Source organism: Eleutherodactylus coqui, chromosome 2, assembly GCF_035609145.1.
Source record: "Eleutherodactylus coqui strain aEleCoq1 chromosome 2, aEleCoq1.hap1, whole genome shotgun sequence".
NCBI lineage: Eukaryota > Metazoa > Chordata > Amphibia > Anura > Eleutherodactylidae > Eleutherodactylus > Eleutherodactylus coqui.
Window position 1 is genome coordinate 13,627,166 of NC_089838.1, and position 22,420 is coordinate 13,649,585.

Consider the following 22,420-nt stretch of genomic DNA (forward strand, 5'->3'; position numbering starts at 1 on the left):
TGCCCCTTGTCCATAGCATCAATGGGAGGAGGCAAGGTGGACCAGCACTTAACTCCACCCCCGCCCCGCCCCCTCCCATTGCACAGAACGAAAGGGGAGGAAGACAGGTAAGCCTGCATGGGTGGGGGGGAGAACAGAGGGAGGTAGTTTAGCAGCCATGCTGTTAAACTCCCTCCCACCTACGGCCGCTGCCATGGGCTCCCATAAGAGCCCGTGCAGTGGCTGGACGTATTCCGGCCAAAACATAATTCCAGAACTATGTTTTGGCTCCAACATAAAAACGCCCGGCGCTATATTGGCCGGCCGAGCGTTTTTACATCTCACCAATACGCCCATGTGATCTGATGCATTGGAATCTATTGCATCAGGTCACAGAGCATATCAGCTGGCCGTGAAAACGCCGGCCGATATGCGCTCATGTGAAAGAAGCCAAACTCTGCTACAAAAGTGAGGCTGTGGAAGACCATCTCATGTCACAGGTCATACACCTTGGCAAGATTGAGCACTACAACAAGATCGTTATACTGCATCAGCTAGTTCTCTCCCAGGCAAATGTTTGTAAGAAGACTGGGTTTTCAAGATGTGCTGCTCAAGCACTTTTGAAGAAACATAAAGAAATGGGCAACAGTGAGAACTTAGTGAGAGCAAGTGCAACAGATGGAAGACACATCATGCTTACTTCCCTTCAAAATCTGCTGTCCAGCAGTGGCATCGGAACTGGCAACAGCCAGTGGGACCCGGGGACACTGATCTACTGTTTGGAGAAGTCTGGCCAGAAGTGATCTTCATGGAAGAATTGCAGCCAAAAGCCATTCATTCAATGTAGAAACAAAGCTAAGTGACTCAACTATGATCAAAACTTAGGAATCAGGGGCAAAAAAAATGGCAGCAGGTGAACTGAGGAGTCATAATGGGAAATACTTGACTGTAGCAGAAGGGCTGGAGAGCGGTACAGTGATGAGTGTCTGCAGGCAGTAGTGAAGCATGGTGTGGAGAGCTGTACAATACTGAGTGTCTGCAAGCAGTAGTGAAGCATTGTAGAGAGCGGTATAATACTGAGTGTCTGCAGGCAGTAGTGAAGCATGGTGGAGAGCGGTACAGTGATGAGTGTGTCCAGGCAGTAGTGAAGCATGGTGGAGAGTCGTACAATACTGAGTGTCTGCAGGCAGCAGTGAAGCATTGTAAAGAGCGGTACAATACTGAGTGTCTGCGGGCAGTAGTGAAGCATGGTGGAGAGTCGTACAATACTGAGTGTCTGCAGGCAGTAGTGAAGCATGGTGGAGAGCGGTACAGTGATGAGTGTCTGCAGGCAGCAGTGAAGCATGGTGGAGAGCGGTACAATACTGAGTGTCTGCGGGCAGTAGTGAAGCATGGTGGAGAGTCGTACAATACTGAGTGTCTGCAAGCAGTAGTGAAGCATACTTAGGGGTTCCTTACAAGTCTGGGGCTACAATTCAGCAAATAGGGAATTTGGTCAGGATTAAATGGTGTCTTCATTGCTGAGACATTCAGGCAGATATTTATCCATCATGCAATACGATCACAGAGATGTCTGATTGGCTCCAGATGTATTCTGCAGCAGGACGACCACTCCAAACATCCAGCCAATGTCCTTAAGAACTATCTTCGGTGTAAAGAAGAACAAGGAGTCCTGGAAGTGATGATACGGTCCCCACAGAGTCCTGATCTCATTACCATCCAGTCTATCTGGGATTACATGAAGAGATAGACTCCAAAATGTTTAGAACAATCTCCCTGCGGAGTTCCTTCAAAAACTGTGTGTAAGAGTATCCAGAAGAATTGTTGCTGTTTTGAAGGCAAAGCGCGGTCACATCAGATGATGTTCTTTTGTTCATTCACTTTGCATTTTGCTAATTGACAAAAAATAAACTATTAACTCTTCTATTTTTAAAAACATTCTTACTTTGTAGCCTTTTTCCACACCTGTCTAAAAGTTTTGCCCAATACTGTGTATATATAGAGAGCTCAGGATCCCCTATTCACAATAGGTTATGGTCATAGCTCACCTCCTCCCCCTCTTTGCACAGGTCACAGAGCATGCGCACAACTCCCCCACAGAAGTCACTGGGGCACTGTGTATGACCCAGGAGTTATTTTGTAAGACATATCTGTAAATCCAGTAACCTAGTGTGTAAGGCTGAAAAGAGACAGCCACCCATCCGCTTCAGCCTATTATACTGTAATGTTGATCCAGAGGAAGACGGAAAAAAAAACATTACACGGAAGCCAATTTTGCTCATTTTAAAGAAATCAAATCAGTCTATGATAAGCATTGCCTCCCAAACGGGCTAGCTCCATATTTATGGCGCCACATAGGAGCGGGAAATGTAGAATGTAGCTACATAGTGGTGTGATGAGCTGATATATGAAGACAGGAGATTGTGTATGGACTCTGAGCGAGGAGAGGAAGTGGTCCTGGCTGCAAGCTGCTGTGCCAAAAATGAAATAGCAGAGAGAGAAATGCCAAGACAAGTGCCATCTGCCATTGCCAGCCCTTCCTGTACAATTCTTGTGGCTGAGAAAGTCAGCCTGTGAAATACTGGACTGTGTGCAAGTTATATTAAAGGTCAGAAACACTATCTTTTCTCCTTAGGGAAAGTACCTAGACGGTGAGTGAGAAGACTTTAAAAAGGCCATGCATGCTCCTCTTGGTAATATGAAAAAAAGGGACATGAAACAATACCTCCACAGTGCCATCTATTGGAAGGCAGCAATACCTAAAGTGAATGTTAGACTCTTTATACAAGCCTTGTAATATGACCAGGAATTGAAAGCAAAGTCAGAGCCCATGCACAGACAGATGTTTCAGGAGATTTGCCCTTCATCGGTGTGCAGTAGGAGTCTGACTGCTAGTGAGAGGCCTGGGGCGGAGTTTAGAAACGCTATCCTTTCACCTTAGGAAAAGCATCTAGACGGTGATACATGACCCACATCATAGGCCTCTCCCAATCCTACTGCACACTTGTGAAGGGCAAAAACCCTGAAACAGTTGTCTGTACATTGAGTCTGGCTTTGCTTTCAATTCCTGGTCATTGTTTCAAGGCTTGTATAAAGAGTCTAACATTAACTAGAGGTATTGCTGCCTTCCAATAGGTGGCGCTGTGGAGGTATTGTTTCATCTCCCTTATTAGGTATATTAAAGTTACTTCAAGCATGTGGCCTACTTCTAATATTTGCGGCTGCAGCAGTTGTTACCAGAGAACCCATGTGACCAGGATTTCTATTTACAACACTAACAGACCATGATTCTACTCCAGGTTTACATCTCCTGCACTATCGTCCCTTACTTTACGAGGGGCTGCTGGTAAGTCTTTGGCTTTGTGTTCTTTTTTTGTTTCTATGGTAACGAATGTTACTTCACATGAAAGCCTTATGTGTCTAATATATGTTTTCAAAATTTTGTGTTTGTACCTTATGGAAACAGTGATCTAGGCACCCGGGAAAACAAAATGGCGCAGTCTAAGGCGATAGTCACAGCAAATGAGAGCAGAGGACTGATACAATTCTTGTTTCTGCAAGGAAAGTCCGTGGAGGATATTCATGGTGATATGTGGCAGACATTGGGGGATCAATGCCCTTCATATTCTACAGTTAAGAACTGGGTTGCCAAATTTAAAAACCGTCCACTTCAGCACCAATGATGAGGAACGTCCTGGACGACCGAGAGAGGTTGTTGTTCCGGAGATCGTCGATGCTGCGCACAACCTCATACTGGAGAATCGATGAATTTCAGCTGCAGGAATAGCCGACATCATGGGGATTTCTGGTGAATGTGATTGTGTCATTATCCATGAACATCTGAACATGAAGAAGCGATCTGCTAAGTGGGTCCCCAAATGTTTGACAACAGATCAGAAAATCATGTGAGTGAAAACTTCCCGGTCCATTTGTCAGCGTTTCTGGACTGATAAGAACTTCCTGGATCAACTGGTCACTATGGATGAGACCTGGATTTATTTGTATGACCCTGAAACCAAGGAGCAGTCAGAGAGTGGAGGCACAGGGGTTCTCCTTGCCCAAAGAAGTTCAGCCACTAAGGTGATGGCGTCTGTGTTCTGGATAAGGAGGGCGTGCTGCTAGTGGACTACCTTCAAAGTGGTTCCACCATCAATGCAAGGTATTACATTGAACTTTTGGACCAATTGAAGGCAGCTCTAAAGGCCAAAAGGCGCGGCAAGCTGTCCAAAGGAATCTTGTTCCTGCCAGACAATGCCTCCGCTCACACTGCACAAGCGACCACGGCAAAACTGGTGGAGCTAGGCTTCCAGCTGGTTGACCACCCACCTTATTCACCAGATCTCACTCCCTCTGACTATCATCTGTTTCTAAACCTGAAGAAACACCTCAAGGGTACCAAATTTCACACCATTTCTGATGCCATGGCTGCCACGGATGACTGGTTTGTGGCACAACCGAAATCCTTCTTTTTGCAAGGCCTACAGAACTTGGAATATCGATGTAAGAAGTGTGTTGGCATCAGTGGAGAGTATGTGGAAGAAATGGAAAGTTCCATCTCACTATCTCGTTTCTTTCTGGGTAAAGCCAAAGACTTATCAGCAGCCCCTCGTATTACAGACTCTATTGCCCCGCTACATCCGCATGCAGATTATGACACCCTTAGGCAAAACAAGGAATAAATACAAAAAGAAAAGTCTAGAATTTACAGTTTTCCTTCTTTAGACCCATTCTTGGACAAAACTGCCCCGTGTGAACCGAGGCTAAAAGTAATCAGGTGAATGCATCGGTATCATTACTGCATGATGTATTACAGGTAAGGAGAACGCCTCCGGCATAAATCTCATCAACACGCATACAAGTTTAGTAAGTACAGACTTTATTCAGGATGAACACAACACTGTTAGTGGTTTCTCACAAGTCGTTAATAAAAAAGCATCAGATTATACCGTTACATAAAGGAACATGAAATAATAACGACTTGGTGATTACGAGATCGGGCTTCTCCGTAGTATGTAACTATGTAACAGCAATATTTAGGGACGCCCATTTAACAACTTAAGTTTGTTGTTTTTGTTAGCCGCTTAGTCGTTCACGACCCTCAGCGACCCTAAAGGTGAGCTCCCTCCATGTTTTTTGGTTTTGCCTCTGTCAGTGGTGTGATCGCCATGCCAGTCTCGGCTCTGGCAGTATCAGCCATCGGGTCCTTTGGTGGTCCGGTCTTTTGACACTGAGCTGTCCAAGCATTATAGATTTTTCAGCGACTCTGCTTGCATTACATGGACAAAATATGTAAGCTCCGCCCGGTCATCTTGCCCTCTGATCTAATCCAGTAATTTAAAAGGCCACCCCAGTGAAAACACATTTTTGTATCCCTGTCCTCCCGCCCCTCACCTGATTGCCTGTCATACTCTCCTTTTGTGTATTGTAGTCCTTTCCATGCATTGCAACACTTGTCTGATGCTCGTCAAGCACCATCCTGATGGGGAGATTTGTTGTTTCACTTTCACATCAGTCCCATGATACATCAGTAGAGTATTAGCTAGAGGATATACCATTTTTGCCTAGTGGGGGGACAGTTTAATTATCATTACCTTCTATATTCCCCTAAATAAGCTGCAGATCATAAGTATACAATCAGGAGGATAAGCTGTGATCTCCTCTGTTATAACTGTGTGATCATCAGCAATAACTGATAGGAGTGCCTGTATCTTCCTCTAAGCAGTTTCTCTTGTAGGGGGCCATGCAATGATATCACACAAACTGAGAAACTGACTAATTTCAGATCACTTAAACCCAAGTAAATCTAAGCTGGTCAGATCTGAGATCACATGACCATCTGATGAAAAAGAGGTCAAAAGTTTCAGATAGAAAGGAAGAACTGATCAAGGTTACACTAGTCCACTATTTTATACTGGGGGCGATATCTACATACCGTGTTTACCCGATAGTAAGACCTAACCCGATAATAAGCCCTACCCTGATTTTGTTTCTCGTAGTGCCATTAGTAGCGGTTAGTAACGATGAATACCATCAAATATGGAGTTAAAGTTGTCGTCTGTTTTTGAAAATCCATTTTCAAACTATTAGAGAATTTTGGGTTAATAAGGGGCACGATCCATCTTTGTTTGAATGGACCCCTGTGCGGTCATTTCTATTGGTGTTTCCCCCTCAAAGTTTACCGTATTGTCCCCCCCAAATAGAATCACACACTACCCAAATATCATTGCCATGAGGGGACCAAATTAGACAGTTTCCTAAATATTACTGTGAATTGCTTTCATACTTTGGGAACGTAGTGTGGGATTGGGGGTGCAAGCTCTGGATGACCAAACCACTAGAGCTAGTGACATGTGATGAGCCCTGTGCACAGGTTGTACACCCCTAAGCATGGCTCTGATAAATGAGGGGGTGGTGCCTGTTGAATGCCCTCATCTGGGCACAGTGTAATGCTACATTTCTCCTGTGGTGGAGCTGCAGGAGAATTGAACACCTCCACAGATTACAGCTATGGGATTTCCTGTGATCACTTTATTGTTGTGAGACTCTTCTAACATAAAGGAAGTGGACAATAGTGGACAATCCCTTTAAGTTCATGAAAAGGCAAACTATTATGAAATCCTGACCATTAAAGAGGAACCTTCATGTCCTCATGTCCATGGGCACCGGCTGCATAGTTTTGCTGACTCTTATCACCAGTTTGTTGTTTTTGTTGCTCTTCTCCTGTTTCCCTGTATTGGCTCTTCTTAATCATCTCCTGGTGCTTTTGATATGTCAAGTAGGCGGTCCCCACTGTTCACTGTCAATCAAATCTGATGTCAGTCATTAGTAGTGAGCAGTGGGTACTGCCAACTGGACATTCACAGTGCCAAATCTTAAGGGAGCTGGTATAGAAGAAAGAGTAGCAACATACAGGGTATGGACAAAAATATGGAAACACCATACAAAGTGCATGGGATTTTAACCATTAGCATTGAGCTGCCCTTTTGACCCCGGCTTGCTGAGAGCTTCCCTGACAAATTTGTGTTTTCTTCGCCTCTTGCCCTGCTCTGGGTGATTTTGGGAGCCAGTTGGTAACAGCAGCTGAGTGGCTCCAACCCCCAACTAATTGAACCTTGTTGCTTGGGCTGATGTTCACTTCTCCCCGGCAGCTTTTGTGTCATATTACCTCCACTTAAATTACATGGGATTATAATAAATCCTATTTCAATAAGACTTGTAGAAACCGATATTAAGGCATGCATTTTATACAGCATTTCCAGATTTTTGTCCTCCTGTAAGAAAGAAAGTTTTAGATTCAGCAAGGCTGTGGCTGCAAAGCTATGCAGCCGGCCCCACCAGGACGAGGACATGACACCTCCTCTTTAAGAAATCTTTTATTTATAGAAGTTTGAGAATATCTTTAATTTTGCAAGATTATTGTCCTTCAATGTTATGCAGATGTGTAACGTTTGTGTTAGTATCTATATATGAATATACATAGGATATACCTCTTACCGCTATAGGTGCTATATAAGTAATATCTGATCACTAAGCTTTATGCTAATAACTGCTGTCTTCAAATCAAAAATCCAATAAATATACCAATATAGCTTATTAAGTATCGTTTATAGCTAGGCTGCCTTACTTGGTATAAGGTATTAGTAGTCATTAGAACGGTTATTCGCATTCTGATTACCATGAAGACAAAAATGTTACCCTCCCGGAGACCCCCTACAACTACTGCATCCCTACTGTACAGATGACCATAGCTGCAGGGGATACAGAGGTAGCAGTCGTACCCAGACCCTGGTCCCTGATGCAGCCCAAAGCCCCTCTGTCACATAAGAAGATAGCAGTACAGAGCAGAAGATGCGATTGCACCTGGGCCCTGGAGTCTTAGGGGGCCCATAAGGTCTTTCTTCCTCATATAAGGAGACTAGCACTATAACTGAAGCATTGTAGTTGGGGGGCTTTTTTAAAGATCTTGCATTGAGGCCCAGGAGCTTCCAGTTACACATCTGCCCTCAACACAGTAGAATCACTAAGAGTTGCAGGGGGTCACAGTAGACTCCCCTCTGCTGCTGAGCTGACATAGCTGGTCAGTACTCATTTGTGGGTATTACTGCCATAGTGACAAAACAGGAGTTTTAACCCTTACCCTGCCTCCTTGCAGGTGATTTCAGGTAAGCAAGATAAGAGTAAGGCCTCATGTCCACTTGAACGCGCAGTGCTGAATCTCGCAGTGGAATCCGTGTGGGCCCGCAGCCATGGAGAGGGAAAATACATTTTGCTTACCTCTTTGGATGCTGCGGGCTCACCTCTGTGCAGGTCAGATCTTCTTTCTTCTGACTAGCGGATGTGCTCGGCCCGCCATGCTCATGCGCCGTGCATGGTTTCTCTTTTTTTTAAACTCCTGCTCTCCCATGGATCCGCGGCACAGCACAAAAACAGCTGCGGCTGTGCCGTGGATACGGACGACTTCCATAGTCTTCGATTTAAGCCGCGGGAGCCGTTCGTGTGGAAAATCCGCAACAAAATGGAACATGCTGCGATTTCTTCCCGTGCGTGTGACCTGCATGCCGGGAAGATATCCCATCTGCATGCTTTTAGCTGCCCTACAGATGCTCATGCATTCCTATGAGCGGCAAGACACACGGATCTCCGGTGCGGGAGCCACGCACGAATTTTATAAATAAAATCTGCACGTGGACATTGGACCTTAAATCTCCTGTCTTCTCCCTATGGCTATAATAAACACAAGGCTGTAATAGGGAGACTGAAGGATTCTACTCATTTCCAGCATTTGTGCTAGAAAGAATAATACATCAGACTGGAGCTGCAAGCGCAGGTGTGAATTTGCCCTAAAGTCTCCTACCCACTAGCATTTTTTCACTGCTGCGATATCGCTGCTTTTTTTTATGCAAGCGTCAATGGGACTTTCTAATGTTAAAATCGCATTACACAAAAATCGCAGAAGCAAAAACTTGCGATTTTAACATTAGAAAGTCCCATTGACACTTGCATAAAAAAGCAGCGATATCGCAGCGGTGAAAAAATGACATTTGCATTTTTTTTTAAAACGCAGCGATATTGCAACGTTAAAAAACGCTAGTGGGTGTGAGCCCTAACACGGTCCATTTCCATTGTTCAGCTCAGTCCTTGAAGCCAATCAACAAAAATACCTTAACACAGCATCATGTGAGTAGGCCTTATACTTCTTTTATAGAGCTGGTCTCCTTATAGCGGAAAGTGGGACCCCTAAGGCTTCAGGGCCCCGTTTTTTTGCATTATCATCTTTTGGGGAACCTCTAACCAGGTTGCAGGGTAATAATTAACATTTAGCTGCCGGTTCCTGGTCTGATAAAAAAAAAAGTATTACAAAGCCACATGTTGCTACAATGTAGAAACCATACCGTTACTGCAAATTCATAGTAAAAAAGTGCCCTGCCCCTTATTGGTTTTGGTTCCATCTCTATTCTTGATCCCCCTGGTGGAATCTAGTAATAACTGCAGAGAAATAAGTCAGTTAATGATTGTCAGTAATTCCTTAAATATCCAGTGCTACGACCGTAATGCTACATTTTACCCGTTCCCCTCTGATGTGATGGCAGAGAGACCATGCTTTGTTAGCTTACTGAGTATGAAATGAATGCCCCAATCTAAGCTTCAGCTGATTAATACTGGCGCTCCAACACTTCTGTGCTGCGGAGACTCTGCGGTCGTCCCCGGCTAGCAGAACTGGTAATTGTTCCCTTTCATGAGAGGCTCCTCGGAATCCACACACTTCGTATCCGCGCAATCATCTTCTTCTTCTTGTCCCTGGAGGATGTTTCTATAGTCCTGGAAGATAAAAACAAAGTTGGACCGAAAATTTGGAAAGTTAAAAGATAATTACAAGACGCGGGTAAAATTATTTAATTAACCCTTTAACCCCTTAATGACACGGCCTATTTTGGCGTTGAGGATCAAGCAATTTTTTTGGTATTTTTCCATCTCCATTTTTCAAAAGCCATAACTTTTTTTATTTTTCCGTGGACGCGGCCGTATAAGGGCTTGTTTTTTGTGTGACGAGCTGTAGTTTTTATCGGTGCCACTTTTGGGTACATAAACAATATCGTAAAAAATTTTTTTTTATGATAACGGAGAGAAAACGCATCAATTCTGCCATAGATTTCTTTTTCTTTTTTTTTTACAGCGTTAATCATGCAGCAAAAATGATACTTATTTTTTTCTGCAGGTCGGTACGGTAACAACGATACCAAAATTGTTATTTTTTTTTAGGTTTTTACCCTTTTTTGCAATAAAACCCCCTTTTTTTGGAAATCTTTTTTTTTTCTCTATAGCTGCATTCAAAGTCCTGTAACTTTTTTATTTTTCTATGTACGGAGCTCTATAAGGGCTTATTTTTTGTGAGACGAGCTGTAGTTTTTATTGGTACCATTTTGGGGAATGTACGGCTTTTTTGATCACTTTTATTGCATTTTTTGTGAGGCAAAATGCTAAAAATGAGCATTTTGCCTCTGTTTTTTAGCGTTTCTTTTACGCTTTTTGTCGTACAAAATAAAAAGCATGTTCAAGTTTTTCTACACGTCGTTACGGATGCGTCAATACCAAATATGTGGGGTTTTAGTTTTTTCCCCCTTTTTTTATGCTAATATTAGAAAAAGCATAAAAAAAGTGTTTTTTTTTACATTTTTTTTTACATTTTTCTTTTTTTTACACTTTTCTTTTCTTTTTTTTAATACAATTTGAGTCCCTCTGAGGGACTTGCAGCACTGTGCCTATGATCGCTGTGATAAGGCATGACAGAGCTACTGCTCTGCCATGCCTTATCGCTTGTACAGCGATTATAGGCACAGGCAATACAGGACGCCAGTGTCTGGCGTCCTGTTGCCATGGTGACAGGCCGGGCTCTCACGATCGCGAAAGTCGGTTGGAGACACAGAGGGAGCGCGATCCCTCTGTGAACTCTTTCCCTGCCGCGATCTACTTAGATCGCGGCAGGGAAGGGGTTAACAGCGGGCGGCGCATCTCCGATGCCCCCCTGCTGATGCAGCGGGACGCCGGCTGTGACTGACAGTCGGCTCCCGCTGCGGGATAGCGTGGGATCTTATGTGATCTCGCGCTATCCCCAGGACGTACCAGTACGTCCTGGAGCGGGAAGGGGTTAACTACAAGCCGCTTTCATTTTTGTTTTTTTTAATTCCTCACTCTTAAGGCCTCATGTCCATGGCATAATTCTAATTTAAAATCCGCAGAGTTCCTCCCGCACGCGGATCCGCGTCCCATAGGGATGCATTGGACACCCGCAGGTAGTTAAATACCTGCAGATGTCATTTTTCCCGTCAGATGCGGATCCGCGTGCGGGAAAAAAATGGACATGGTCCTTTCTCATGCGGGGCGGCTCCCGCAGGCTTCTGTTGATCCGCCGGAGAGCTGCGCCTGAATTAAATTCACCTGCTCCGGACGATGCGGTTCTTCCCTTCTTCGCGGCTGGATCTTCTTTCTTCGGCCTGGCGGATGTGCCCAGCGCATGCGCGCGGCACGCTGCCGGTGTGCCGAACACATCCGCCAGGCTGAAGAAAGAAGATCCGGCCGAGAAGGAAGGAAGATCCGCATCGTCCGGAGCAGGTAAGTTTATTCTTCTTTTTAGGCCTCATGTCCGCGGGGCAGGAGGGACCTGCTACGGGTTCTACATGAAGAATCCGCGGCGGGCCTGATTTTCCCCGTGGACATGAGGCCTAAAGAGCCATAACTCCATCCACATAGCTGTATAAGGGCTTATGTTTGTGGGATCAGTTGCATATTTCAATGGTACCATTTAATGTACCATATAATATATTGAAAAACATTAAAAAAAATTTTAATGTGCTGAAATTGAAAAGAATGCAGTTCTGCCATTTTTGTGAGGTTTTGCTTTTGTGGTGTTTATTTTCTTTTTAATGTTTTTATTTTTAAATAATTATCTGACTTAATTTTACTTTTTTTTTTAGAAGACTTGAACTTGTGAGCATGCTATAATGTACTGCAGTACTTTAGTACTGTAATAAATTGTATTTCTAACCTTCACATATTAAGCCTTGCCACAAGCAGGGCTTAACATGGTTAAATACATGGCAGCCCTGGGAGCCTTCACTAGTCTCAGGACTACCATGGCTACTAATGGTACCCCGCAATGGGGTTGCTGATGGCGCATCCCTCTCTCCAGCTAACAGCGTACATGCTGCAGTAAAGGTTGACAGTGTATGTAAGCTGTAAAACAGCTGCTATTGGAGTTAAGGGACATTTACACTGGACGATTATCATTTAGAATGATTCAAATTCCTGCGCGCCTGTGGGAATTTGAATGATAATCGTCCCGTGTAAATGCATGCAGAGAACTGAATGACGCACCGTCCAGTGTAAACAGCCTGCTTACAGTGAGTGGAGGCGGGTGAGGTAGAGCGCTCCCTGGCTGTTCTGCCTCCATGCTTGTGTAGTGGCCCAGAATTAGCGGGGCCCCTCCATAAATGCTATGTGTTTGTCTCGTGCAATTGTGTTGTCAGTGTCTTCTACGTAGTGTGCCTTTTGATGTGTATTACACCTCTGCAGCACTGAATGGGTTATGTCTGAGAAATGTATCTTGTTGTGTGTCATGTGACTGTGTCATATATATGTGTTTGCAAGGATGCGATGTGGGGGAGTCTAGTCTTTGGAAGTCTAGTCTAAGAAGTTCTGCAACAGAGACACACAGACACGAATTGGTCTGTGTGTGGAGAATGGAAGAGGATGAGCGATTGCCTGCTGCTCAGCCCGGGCCCATGAAAACCCCTGGGATCCTTGATGCTACTTCTGGGTGCTGAGAGAATGGGACCGCTTCACAGTGAGTGGAGAAAAAGGAAGAAGTGAGTGATTTCACAGTGTAGAGAGATTTGTGCCGGGAGAACGTGATTACACAGATAACTGTGACTGTGGATTGTACGAATGCCCTGAGAGCCTCCACTTCTTCCACACTTCCTTTGTAGAGAACTCTTGTGTCAAGCTGTTTTTTTTTAAGAAGTTAGGGTAAACTGACCTTACCGCCCGTTCCCGGTTTGTCCATGAAAGTTTGCCCTGTGTGTGTGGACTACTTTATTACAACATCGGAGAGGACGGAACAGTGGCGTCACAAGTGACGAAAGAGACTCAAGATAAGGTTCAGTTGCTTTTCCCTGTGATCTTCCACAGCAGTAATGTGGTTGGGTCCCGAGCTACCCCCAGGAGAGGAGATGGTAGAGCCCCGTGACAAGTCCTTTATCTACCCCACTATCTCCTCGGCTGTGGGCCCGCTCCTTGGACCGTACACTGGAAGCAATGCCAGTGTTACTCGCTCCTGTGTAACATCACGTTTGCTTGTCCCTTGTAAATGCGGCATTAGTTCTGAACTTGGCTTTTGGAAGCGGATGTCGGCTATTTCAAACAGCCATCACCCACTGTATGTGCAGCCTGCTCGGCTCCTGAGCCCACTTCATATCCAACCTGCACCTCTACATTACAAAAGGGGAAGGGGTTAAAGGGCTGTTTCCATTATAGTGACAGGAAATTCAAATTCAATCACTTCATGATTGTGGGGGTCTAATTTCTGGTACCCAAAGCAATGGGGCTCAAGCAGTGATGTGCAGACAATAGAGAAGGCCCTACCACATGACCGATTATGTGAAATACCAGGGCCTTGCCTGCATCCGTACCTTCTAAGTGCAAAGGGCAGCAGGACTCCGTGAGCGTTCTTTCCCCTTATTTGCTAAAATATCAGTGCCCATAAGGTATTCTCATTGGTTATCCTTCTCCATGGGCCCCATGGCAGCAGCCTAGTCCCCCACTATGGTATGTATGTACACTCTTGGGCAGAAGCCGCCTTGGCTTTCTCCATACACAGCAGCACTACTGTTCCATACTTATCGACTTTTAGAATGTATCGACCTCAGAATAGTACTGATCAATACTGCAGTTCCCCATTAAAAAAACAAGCCCCCCCCAAAGTCCAATCGTCAAAATATAAAAATGTTCTGGGTATCCGAATACAGAAATAGAAAGCAATTTTTGTTAAAAAAAAAAAAAAGTTTTTTGAAAGTAGTAGAATATAAAAAAAATATACATTTTTTTTATTTTTACTTCACCATAAAAGCTGTAACACCCCCTTCCCCCCATAAAAGGGCACGACTCCATGTTTATCCTATTTTCACTCCACTTAAAAATGTTAAATAGTTTTTCAGAACAATATAGGGTACATTAAAAGTTATCCTGCAAAACCAAAGCCTTATACAGCGATGTTGATGGAGAATTAAAAAAGTTATGGAGGGTGGGGCTGAAAAAATGAAGATATTAGAATGGAAAATCTGTGGTCTTGAAGGGATCCCGGCGTGACATATAGTGTACACAGTCCTACCTGATCTGTGATTAAACCCATTTGTCTGCTGATGAGATGAGCGATCTGGTTGAAGGTCGGCCGACGAGTTGGCTCCAAGTCCCAACATGCGTTCATGATGCGATATCTAAAATTGTTAACCAAACCATCAGAAAATGACATTGTTAATTGTCTTTTCAGGCAGTGAGTAATTCGCTGTAGACTGGGACGGGGTCAACAGAGTCATCTCATTAGAGCACAGAGGATTTAAAGATAGATGGCAGCTCCATCTTTACTGCCGGAGGCCTAGAAGAAGCAGGCTAGTAAGGGTGGTCATACATATTAGATAGCTGTCTGTCAAGTGCTTTTTTGGCCTACAGTCATCAAGTCTGACCGACCCACACATGTGCAAGGTCAGCTCAGCCATGCATGCAGGCATTCTTAATATAGAGAGGGGAGAAAGTCGCTGCCAGACATGAGCCAGCGGCATAAGTGTGAGAAAAAAAGGATAGGGCAGTTGAAATCCAAGTGCCCCATCCTCATCTTCTCCAATATCTGCCATCACCTCGAGTTGGCTGGGCCCTAGTGCAAAATCTTTAACAGGGACCCTAGCTCTAATGCTTCACTCATAGTACTGGACTCCTTATATTGAGAAGAGAGACATTATGGGCTCCCTTAGGCTCCAAGGGCTGGGTTACCATGGGTGGTGATGAGTTCTCCTTCAATGGAAGTGTTCAAACAAAGGCTGGACAAATAGCTGTCTGGGATGATTTAGTGATCCTGCACTGAGCAGGGGGTCGGACCCGATGACTCTGGAGGTCCCTTCCAACTCTACCATTGTAGGATTCTACGACCACATCTTCTGTACCAATTCTAGTAACACTATTCTATGGATATGCCCAGTTTTAGTGAATTCTCTGTGACATACAGATCTAGCGATCATCAAAACAACATTCGGTGCACTACATTAGTTTATTTAATGCATGGAATGTTCCTATGGCACACAACACTATTTGTGTAGCCATTGCTTTGTAATGACTGCTGGGCTACGCAAATACCGTAAGTGCTCTGTGATAACTATGCAGCTCACTGTGCCAGTTAAGCCTAATTAGATGGACTAAATGAAAGTCCTATATAGATTTAATACTTCTCCCTTGATGCTTTTAAGCTTGAAGTCCCAGATCTTATTGTTCCTTACATGTCCAGAGGAGCATAATCAGGACAGTCCATCTTGTATCCATCTTTGATCATCTTGTAAAACTTTCGGTTGACAATAACCCCAGGATAAGGGCTCCTGCCTGTAATAAACAGGCAACAGCTGATAAAATAGCACACTGGTAAAGACCTTGATAAAAGTTCTCATTCACCATACTAGACACACTGAATGTTCTCAACGATTTGCAAAAAAGTCATGAAAATTCAATACATATTCCAAGTGCAGAGCGCAAAAGTATAGCTTGCACCAGTTTCAAATGTACAATTACTAAAACATGTCTAACATGACTATGGAAGGGTTAAAAGTGGCTTCATGGAGACAACCCCTTTCCATATCACCTATCATAAGCTAATGATCCAGAATTAAGGATCACTCACAATGAGGGATGTGAACCAGGGTTAGAGGAGCCAGACCCACTATGGTCAACATCTATTGAAATGGGGGGTCTATACGTGACTGTATATTGACTCGTTACTTGAAAGAACTTGACTTGGCTAAATTATTTGCATGTCTGACCTTAAAGAGGTTTTCCAAAACTCGGATATTGATGACTTATCCTCAGGATAGGTCATTAATATCAGATCAATGGGGATCTGCTACACAGATTTTCCACAGATCAGCTGTTTAAAATGGTTGTGGTACTTCAATGAGCGCAGCAATTTCTTCCATGCATACCAGGCACAGTGTTGTAAATTTTGCAGCAGTGTATGGTGGGACTGAGCTGCCCTTAGGCCACATGACTAATTAGAAGAGTCCGAACACACACCCAAGTATTGCAGCCTCTTCAACCAGCTGATTGGCTGGGATCCTGGGAAGATCGAGGATAGGTAATCAATATTTTAGTTCTGGAAAACGCCTTTAAGGGTGTATCACCAGTGCGGTCGCAAAGAATGCCTCATTTGTAGAGGGTGCCATTGGCTTGGGCACCTGGAGCTTGCACTCCAAATCGGTTTATGGTACACCATAAGGTGAGGCATCCAGAGAAGGTGCTGTAGAGATCACTGACCAACCTAAAGCCCATACTACCTATATGTATACAGGCTTGTGTCAGCTTGGGCTGCATTTTGGTCTGGATTATGCATATAACAGCACCTCAACATTGTTATTTCATCTTCAAATATTTAGCTGTGAAAGGAGTTCAATGATCTGGGCTCACCAAGAGAGAAGATCTCCCACAGGAAGATTCCATAGGACCAAACATCACTCTGCACTGTGTAGATACAATCAAAGATGCTCTCTGGGGCCATCCATTTAACTGGGAGCCGAGCCTTAAAAAAACAAACAGAATTGTTTTTAATCAGACATTAAAATAGCATTCAATTCCGTATGGGGCCTTAAAATTCTCTATATTAACCTTTGGTATTTACTACGGGGTCCAGAAAGCCCCCAAGTTATCATTGGTATTTAAATATGTTGAGCATCACATCCATCTGTGTTTGACAGGTACCCAATGTCTTGTAAGATACTGTAATTGTTCTGTTTGAAGGTTACTTGGCTTGTATAGAACCAGGTAATACCCCCTCAGGGGTCACTATTGACATCACAGTGAAGTTCTTGCAGCAGAAGCATTGTGGGGTCAAAGAGGAACCCATCGGTAGGTTTGTGTGTAAAACTCCCTTTGGATCAAGACCTGCTGGTGGCCCCATCTGTGGATCCAATCACCACATCACTCTTGTATCATACAGGCTGCGGTCTTCTTAGTTCTCTCCATCAGGACGATGATATAAACAAGTTATCTAAGGAACCAAACATTATTCACTACCGTAAGAGCGCAAAAGGTGGAGTAGATACGTATGATCAGTCATGTGCCAGATACATGGGGAACACAAAGATGGACTTTTTGACAATTCTTTTACATCCCTAACGGTTCACTGGTCAACACCTCTTTGGTTTACGTGTTGAACAATCAGCAAAGGGACGGGAAGATCAAAATAAAGAGGACGAGATTCCTGCAATCATTCGCACCAGAACTTATTGCGCAAGAGACAGTCAGAAGATTCACCGACCCCAAAGTGACAAGTGAAATCAATAATATATCTGTGTGGCTTTGTTGAAGACACTCAAGCGGTCCTTGCATCTCCATTAGTATGTAACCTAAGATATAGAAGTGATCTACCAGTGGAGGAGCATGAACAACTAGCGGGAGCGAGACTGTTATATATCGCCAGAAAATTGCTAGCGCAGCGTTGGGTGGATGAGTCTCCCCCGACATTGAGGGAATTTAAGGATAAAGTCAACCGACTCTTACCATGGGAACAAGGGATATACCGTAAACATAAAGCAGGACACAAATACAGTAAGAGATGGTCCACACGGTCGATGCATTTGGCACAACTGAACTTGCACATTGGGTAAACTGAGTGTATAAGGGAAATGATACGTAGGGTATATCCCAGTCACAAGGTCTGCAACACTTTTGTTTTGGTTTTTGGTTATGTTTTTGTGAAAAAGTGATGAAAATCCAATTAAAAAGTATTTAATATAAGAAAATCTGTCCCTGCATCCACACAGACTTTGACAGCCAGGTGCAGGTAGATTTTAAATTTGCGATGTGGCCCGCATGCGCAGAAACCCGCGGCGGGTCTCGAACACCATGGGACATCACGGAGGACCGGGATGAGTATTTTCAGCTGAATTCAATCCATGAGGGCAGCTGAAACTTTAAGTTTTTAAAACTTTTCCGTGATCGCCGTTATCCACTGGATACCAGCAATCACGGGTCCGGGGACCGGTCAACGTGGTCCCAATGACATTTCCTGCCTCCGGAGCAAGGAGATTTCAAATTTGCCAGGGCTCATGGCCTTCTGCGCATGACATCATACATCTGGCGCACATGCGTAGAAGAGTGGTGTCAGGTCCCGGAGGACCAGATCACCGCTGGACATCACGGAGGATCGGGGTGAGTATGCTCAGCTGCCCTGATGAATCGGATCCATCAGGGCAGCTGGATTTTAAACTTTTTTTTACTTTACTTCAGTTTGATCGCCGATCCATTGGCGGGGGTGGGGGGTTGTGGCTCCACGCAACGCGGGATGACAGCTCCAGGTGGCTGCCTCCGGGAGCCAACAGCATGTAGCCCACGTGGCTTTAATCCTCTGAGGATGCATGTTTTTACGTCCTCTAGGATTAAAGCTCACTTACGCAGCACATAAAAAGGCAATGGGGCATTTAATCACATGGAAAGGTTTTGAATTAAAAAAAAATGTAATTTCATAGTACATCAAGCAAGGTCTTAACCCTTTCCAATCCACTGTCTGACGGCTAAAGACATTCTGATTGAAAGCTGTACAGCTTCCGATGTTGGAAGACATCCGGCAGGGTATTCTTACTGTATATTACTGGCTACTCTGTTGTTGGGGGCCTCTCCAGCATGTCCCATACTGCAGTACTGGCTCTAGCCAGCAGGTGGCGCCATTGTATAATGGCAGAAAGAGAAAACCTCCTAGGAAAACCCTGAATCCAAAATTGGATTGCAAAGGGTTAAAGGTTTTTTCTTCTTTTTAGATGGGTTCAAAAATGACCCCACAGTGAATACTATATTAGAATATTCCACAGGGAATACGAAGACTCAAACCAATCCGACTGTTGGCATTTCCCTCAAGCTCTTCTCTTTTCTCCAAATATGGCTCTAATAAAAAATCCTCGTCTAACCCCGAATATAACATGGACTACCATATAATACACATCTGCAGTCTGCACGAAGGTTGCCCTAAGCCAAACATTTCCATAAAGACAGGGAGGCATTTAGTCACATCACCGCCACACATACGTACAACATCTTACACAGCCTTTTAGGGTGGTTTCACATGGGTGATGCGAGAGTGAGTGAAAAAGCATCAGCGATGTTTTCACTGATGCCATGAAAAAAAAGGCATGTTCTTTCTGGGTTTGCAATTTTTTAAATTTTTTTTTCTATCTCCCATGTTTCCCTATGGAGCCTCCTTTTTATCGCATTGCAATGCGCAGACGATTTTCGTGCGATGCGCTTTGAAAATTGTGCCAATTTATCGGGGGCGAAAGCAATGTGAGATTATTCTAAAAAAAAAAATGCAATTTTGCCAAAATTGTCTCGTGCCAAAATTGCGATCGCCCGTCTAAAACTCGCTCTGCAGCAGCACAATGAGGCTGTGCAGCTCCCTGACAATTAAATTGCTGCAACCATGCAGTATTGACTACTGGTCCCGTATGTACATAGGTTTTCAATATTATTGGAACAGACACTTGTTCCTCTCTCTGTCTGTAACTGATCAGCAGGTTTAGGATGCCGGCATTGGAAACAGCCTGTTGTGCATTCGGACATGTTAGTCAGAGCACCGGCGTTGTATTCAGCTGCAGTTTACTTGACTGTGCATCAAAATGATTTCTGACATCCTCCTCTGACTCCTTACGGTGAGGAGTTGTTTCCGTCCACAGGATCCCCTTTCGCTGGATGTTTTTCCTTGACCACGCCATTTTCTGTATACTCTCCGCACAGTTACATGATAAAACCTCACAAGGTTGGCAGTGAAATCCTGACCCCGGCTAGTCTAGCACCGATGATCATTGGAAGTCACTCATATTGCTGGATTTTTCCATCTACTGTGGATTCACACTGAAACTGATCCACGGAAAACTTGTCACGTGAGTTTATACTGCATTCCGGGGTCACGGGGAGAATTTGCATGCAGGGAAGCTCCAACAATGAATGGCGGGCGTCTAATAAAGTGGCCATTCAGTGTATAGCATTATTATGACAACTACATAGTGGTATTATGTGCATTGTAACACGTTATCATGCGGGCAGCATGCTGTATGTAGACAATGTATGGAAGTCTTATTTGGGCTATATCAGGTTCTAGTAGTTCGGCATATTTTGGCAGTATAGTATTAGGTATGGGCAATATGAGGGGGTGCTGATAAGTATTGAGTCTTACCAAAAAACAAAAAGATTGAGCCAGGAAGCTGTAAATTGTAGGGTGTACTTGTCTATATTCGATGATCAACTACCTATGATTTTGACTTATCTTTTTCTTCTGGTCCCAAGTGACCATGGCGGTATCTTCAAAGACGTTCCTGTTTCTCCAAGGAAAAGGTGTGAAGCAGATACATGATGAAATGTCACAAACCTTGGGTGACAGTGGTCCTTCATATGCAACAGGTAAGCGGCGTTACATCCGCTTGGTGCACTAAAGTGCCACGCCTCAATACGGGCGCAAGATTGTCCGCAAGACTTAAAGCCGCAAAGACACTTATACAGCATTTGCACTGACAACTTGCACCTCTCCAGGCAATGATGGTAGGATCCCTGTCCCTTACTAATCAGGGAAAGTGGGGCACCTCTGTCTATAAGCAGGGTGCTCGTTCCGATATGATCGGCCCCACTGCCTTCATCTGGGACCTAGCTAGCCCTCATTAGGAAACTAGAGAGATGCACTAAACGCACAGAACACAACACTGTTCACACACACACACACACACACACAACATAGAGCACGTCTGGCCACTTGCACAGGCATATCAAATATGTCGCTGTTCACACCAACATACCAGGTTGTGCATACGACATATAACAGGAACCCCACTCGGGGCTCACACGCATACTGATGGTAAACCATAGCCAGTCCAAGTGTCCTCCCTTCACGGGGAAAGAGAGTCAGCCACCATGGTGACATAGGGAACAGTGTCAGGCATCACACATCTGACACACATAAGACATCTGGAGGCCGCACCTGCCAAAGGGAAGGTAAGATGGGGGTCTGCATATGATACAGACAAGGACTACAGGTGTCCAGACCATCTTCAGGGAAGGAGAAAGACACTTTAGACAAGCATGTAGCACCAGCTCTGAGTGGGATTAAGAGTGATGCATAAAATGACCAGAAACCTCTTCACAAGAGTTGCTGGTATTTATCTGCAGCAGACAAGGGGGATTGTCTGGTGAAGAATACCACACCCAGCCAGCTCCATTAACCCCTACCTGTGAAGATGTGCACAAGGAAGCCTTTAGAACAACAGGTCCCAGATGCACAACCTTAACAGTTGGGTTGTACATTTTAAAACTGGCCATTTCGGTCTTGCAAGTGAGAAGCCCAGTGAAGGCCGGTCTCTGTCTTGATGCCTGCAAATGTGAAAGCCATCCATGACATGATCATGGAGGATCGCTGAATATTGGCCAAAAGTATTGGGGATCTTATATGACAGAGTTGGTGCCGTTATCCACAACGACTAGAGAATGAGAAAGCTTACAGCCAAGTGGATCTCGGACAGAGGAGACATCAGTGGCTGTTGTGGAGCATTCTGCAAGAAAGGAGTCGAATTTCCTGTACAAACCAATAGCTGGTGATGAGAGACGGAGAGATAAAGGAACAGTCTAAGCAATGGAGGCGCAGGGGTTCCCCCAGGCTAAAGACGTTCATGTGCAAAGGTCAGCATTGAAGCAAATGGCGACTACTTTTTGGTATAAGAAGGGAGTTCTGCTCGTGGACCTTCCAAAGGGTTCAACCATCAATGCAACATATTGCTGTTCATTAGGGACAAAGCTGAGGAAAAAATATTAAGGAAAAACATAGAGGAAATCTCTCCAAAGGTGGCAACCTGTTACATTACAATGCCCCGTCACACACTGCAGGGGCCAGTACTGCAAAAATGACCTTAGGCTTTCAGATGAAGCCCCATCCACCCTATTCGCCGGACCCGGCTCCGTCTGACGACCATCTGCTCCCCAATCTCAAAAAACACCTAAAGGGACAGCGGTTTGGGAGTGTTTTAGAGGCCACTGATGATGGAAATAAGTGGTTTGACCAGCAGTCGGAAGAATTCTATTTGCAGGGACTTAAAAAGTTGTCAAAGAGCTTCCACAAGTGCCCTGACAATCCTCGAGAATATGTAGAATAATTAGGCAGTTT

At 44.4% G+C, this 22,420-nt stretch overlaps 1 protein-coding gene across 1 annotated transcript in view; it reads right to left on the bottom strand.

The window, feature by feature from the left end:
• Positions 1-4,834: 4,834 nt before the first annotated feature.
• Positions 4,835-22,420, bottom strand: part of CSF1R (colony stimulating factor 1 receptor) — a 75,752-nt gene continuing 58,166 nt past the window's right edge. The window contains exons 18-21 of the mRNA XM_066590384.1: positions 16,693-16,804; positions 15,519-15,618; positions 14,363-14,468; positions 4,835-9,798 (exon numbers count right to left, since the gene is read on the bottom strand). Coding sequence (XP_066446481.1) covers positions 9,688-9,798; positions 14,363-14,468; positions 15,519-15,618; positions 16,693-16,804 — 429 coding nt within the window. The 3' untranslated portion in view covers positions 4,835-9,687. The remainder of the gene's footprint in view (positions 9,799-14,362; positions 14,469-15,518; positions 15,619-16,692; positions 16,805-22,420) is intronic.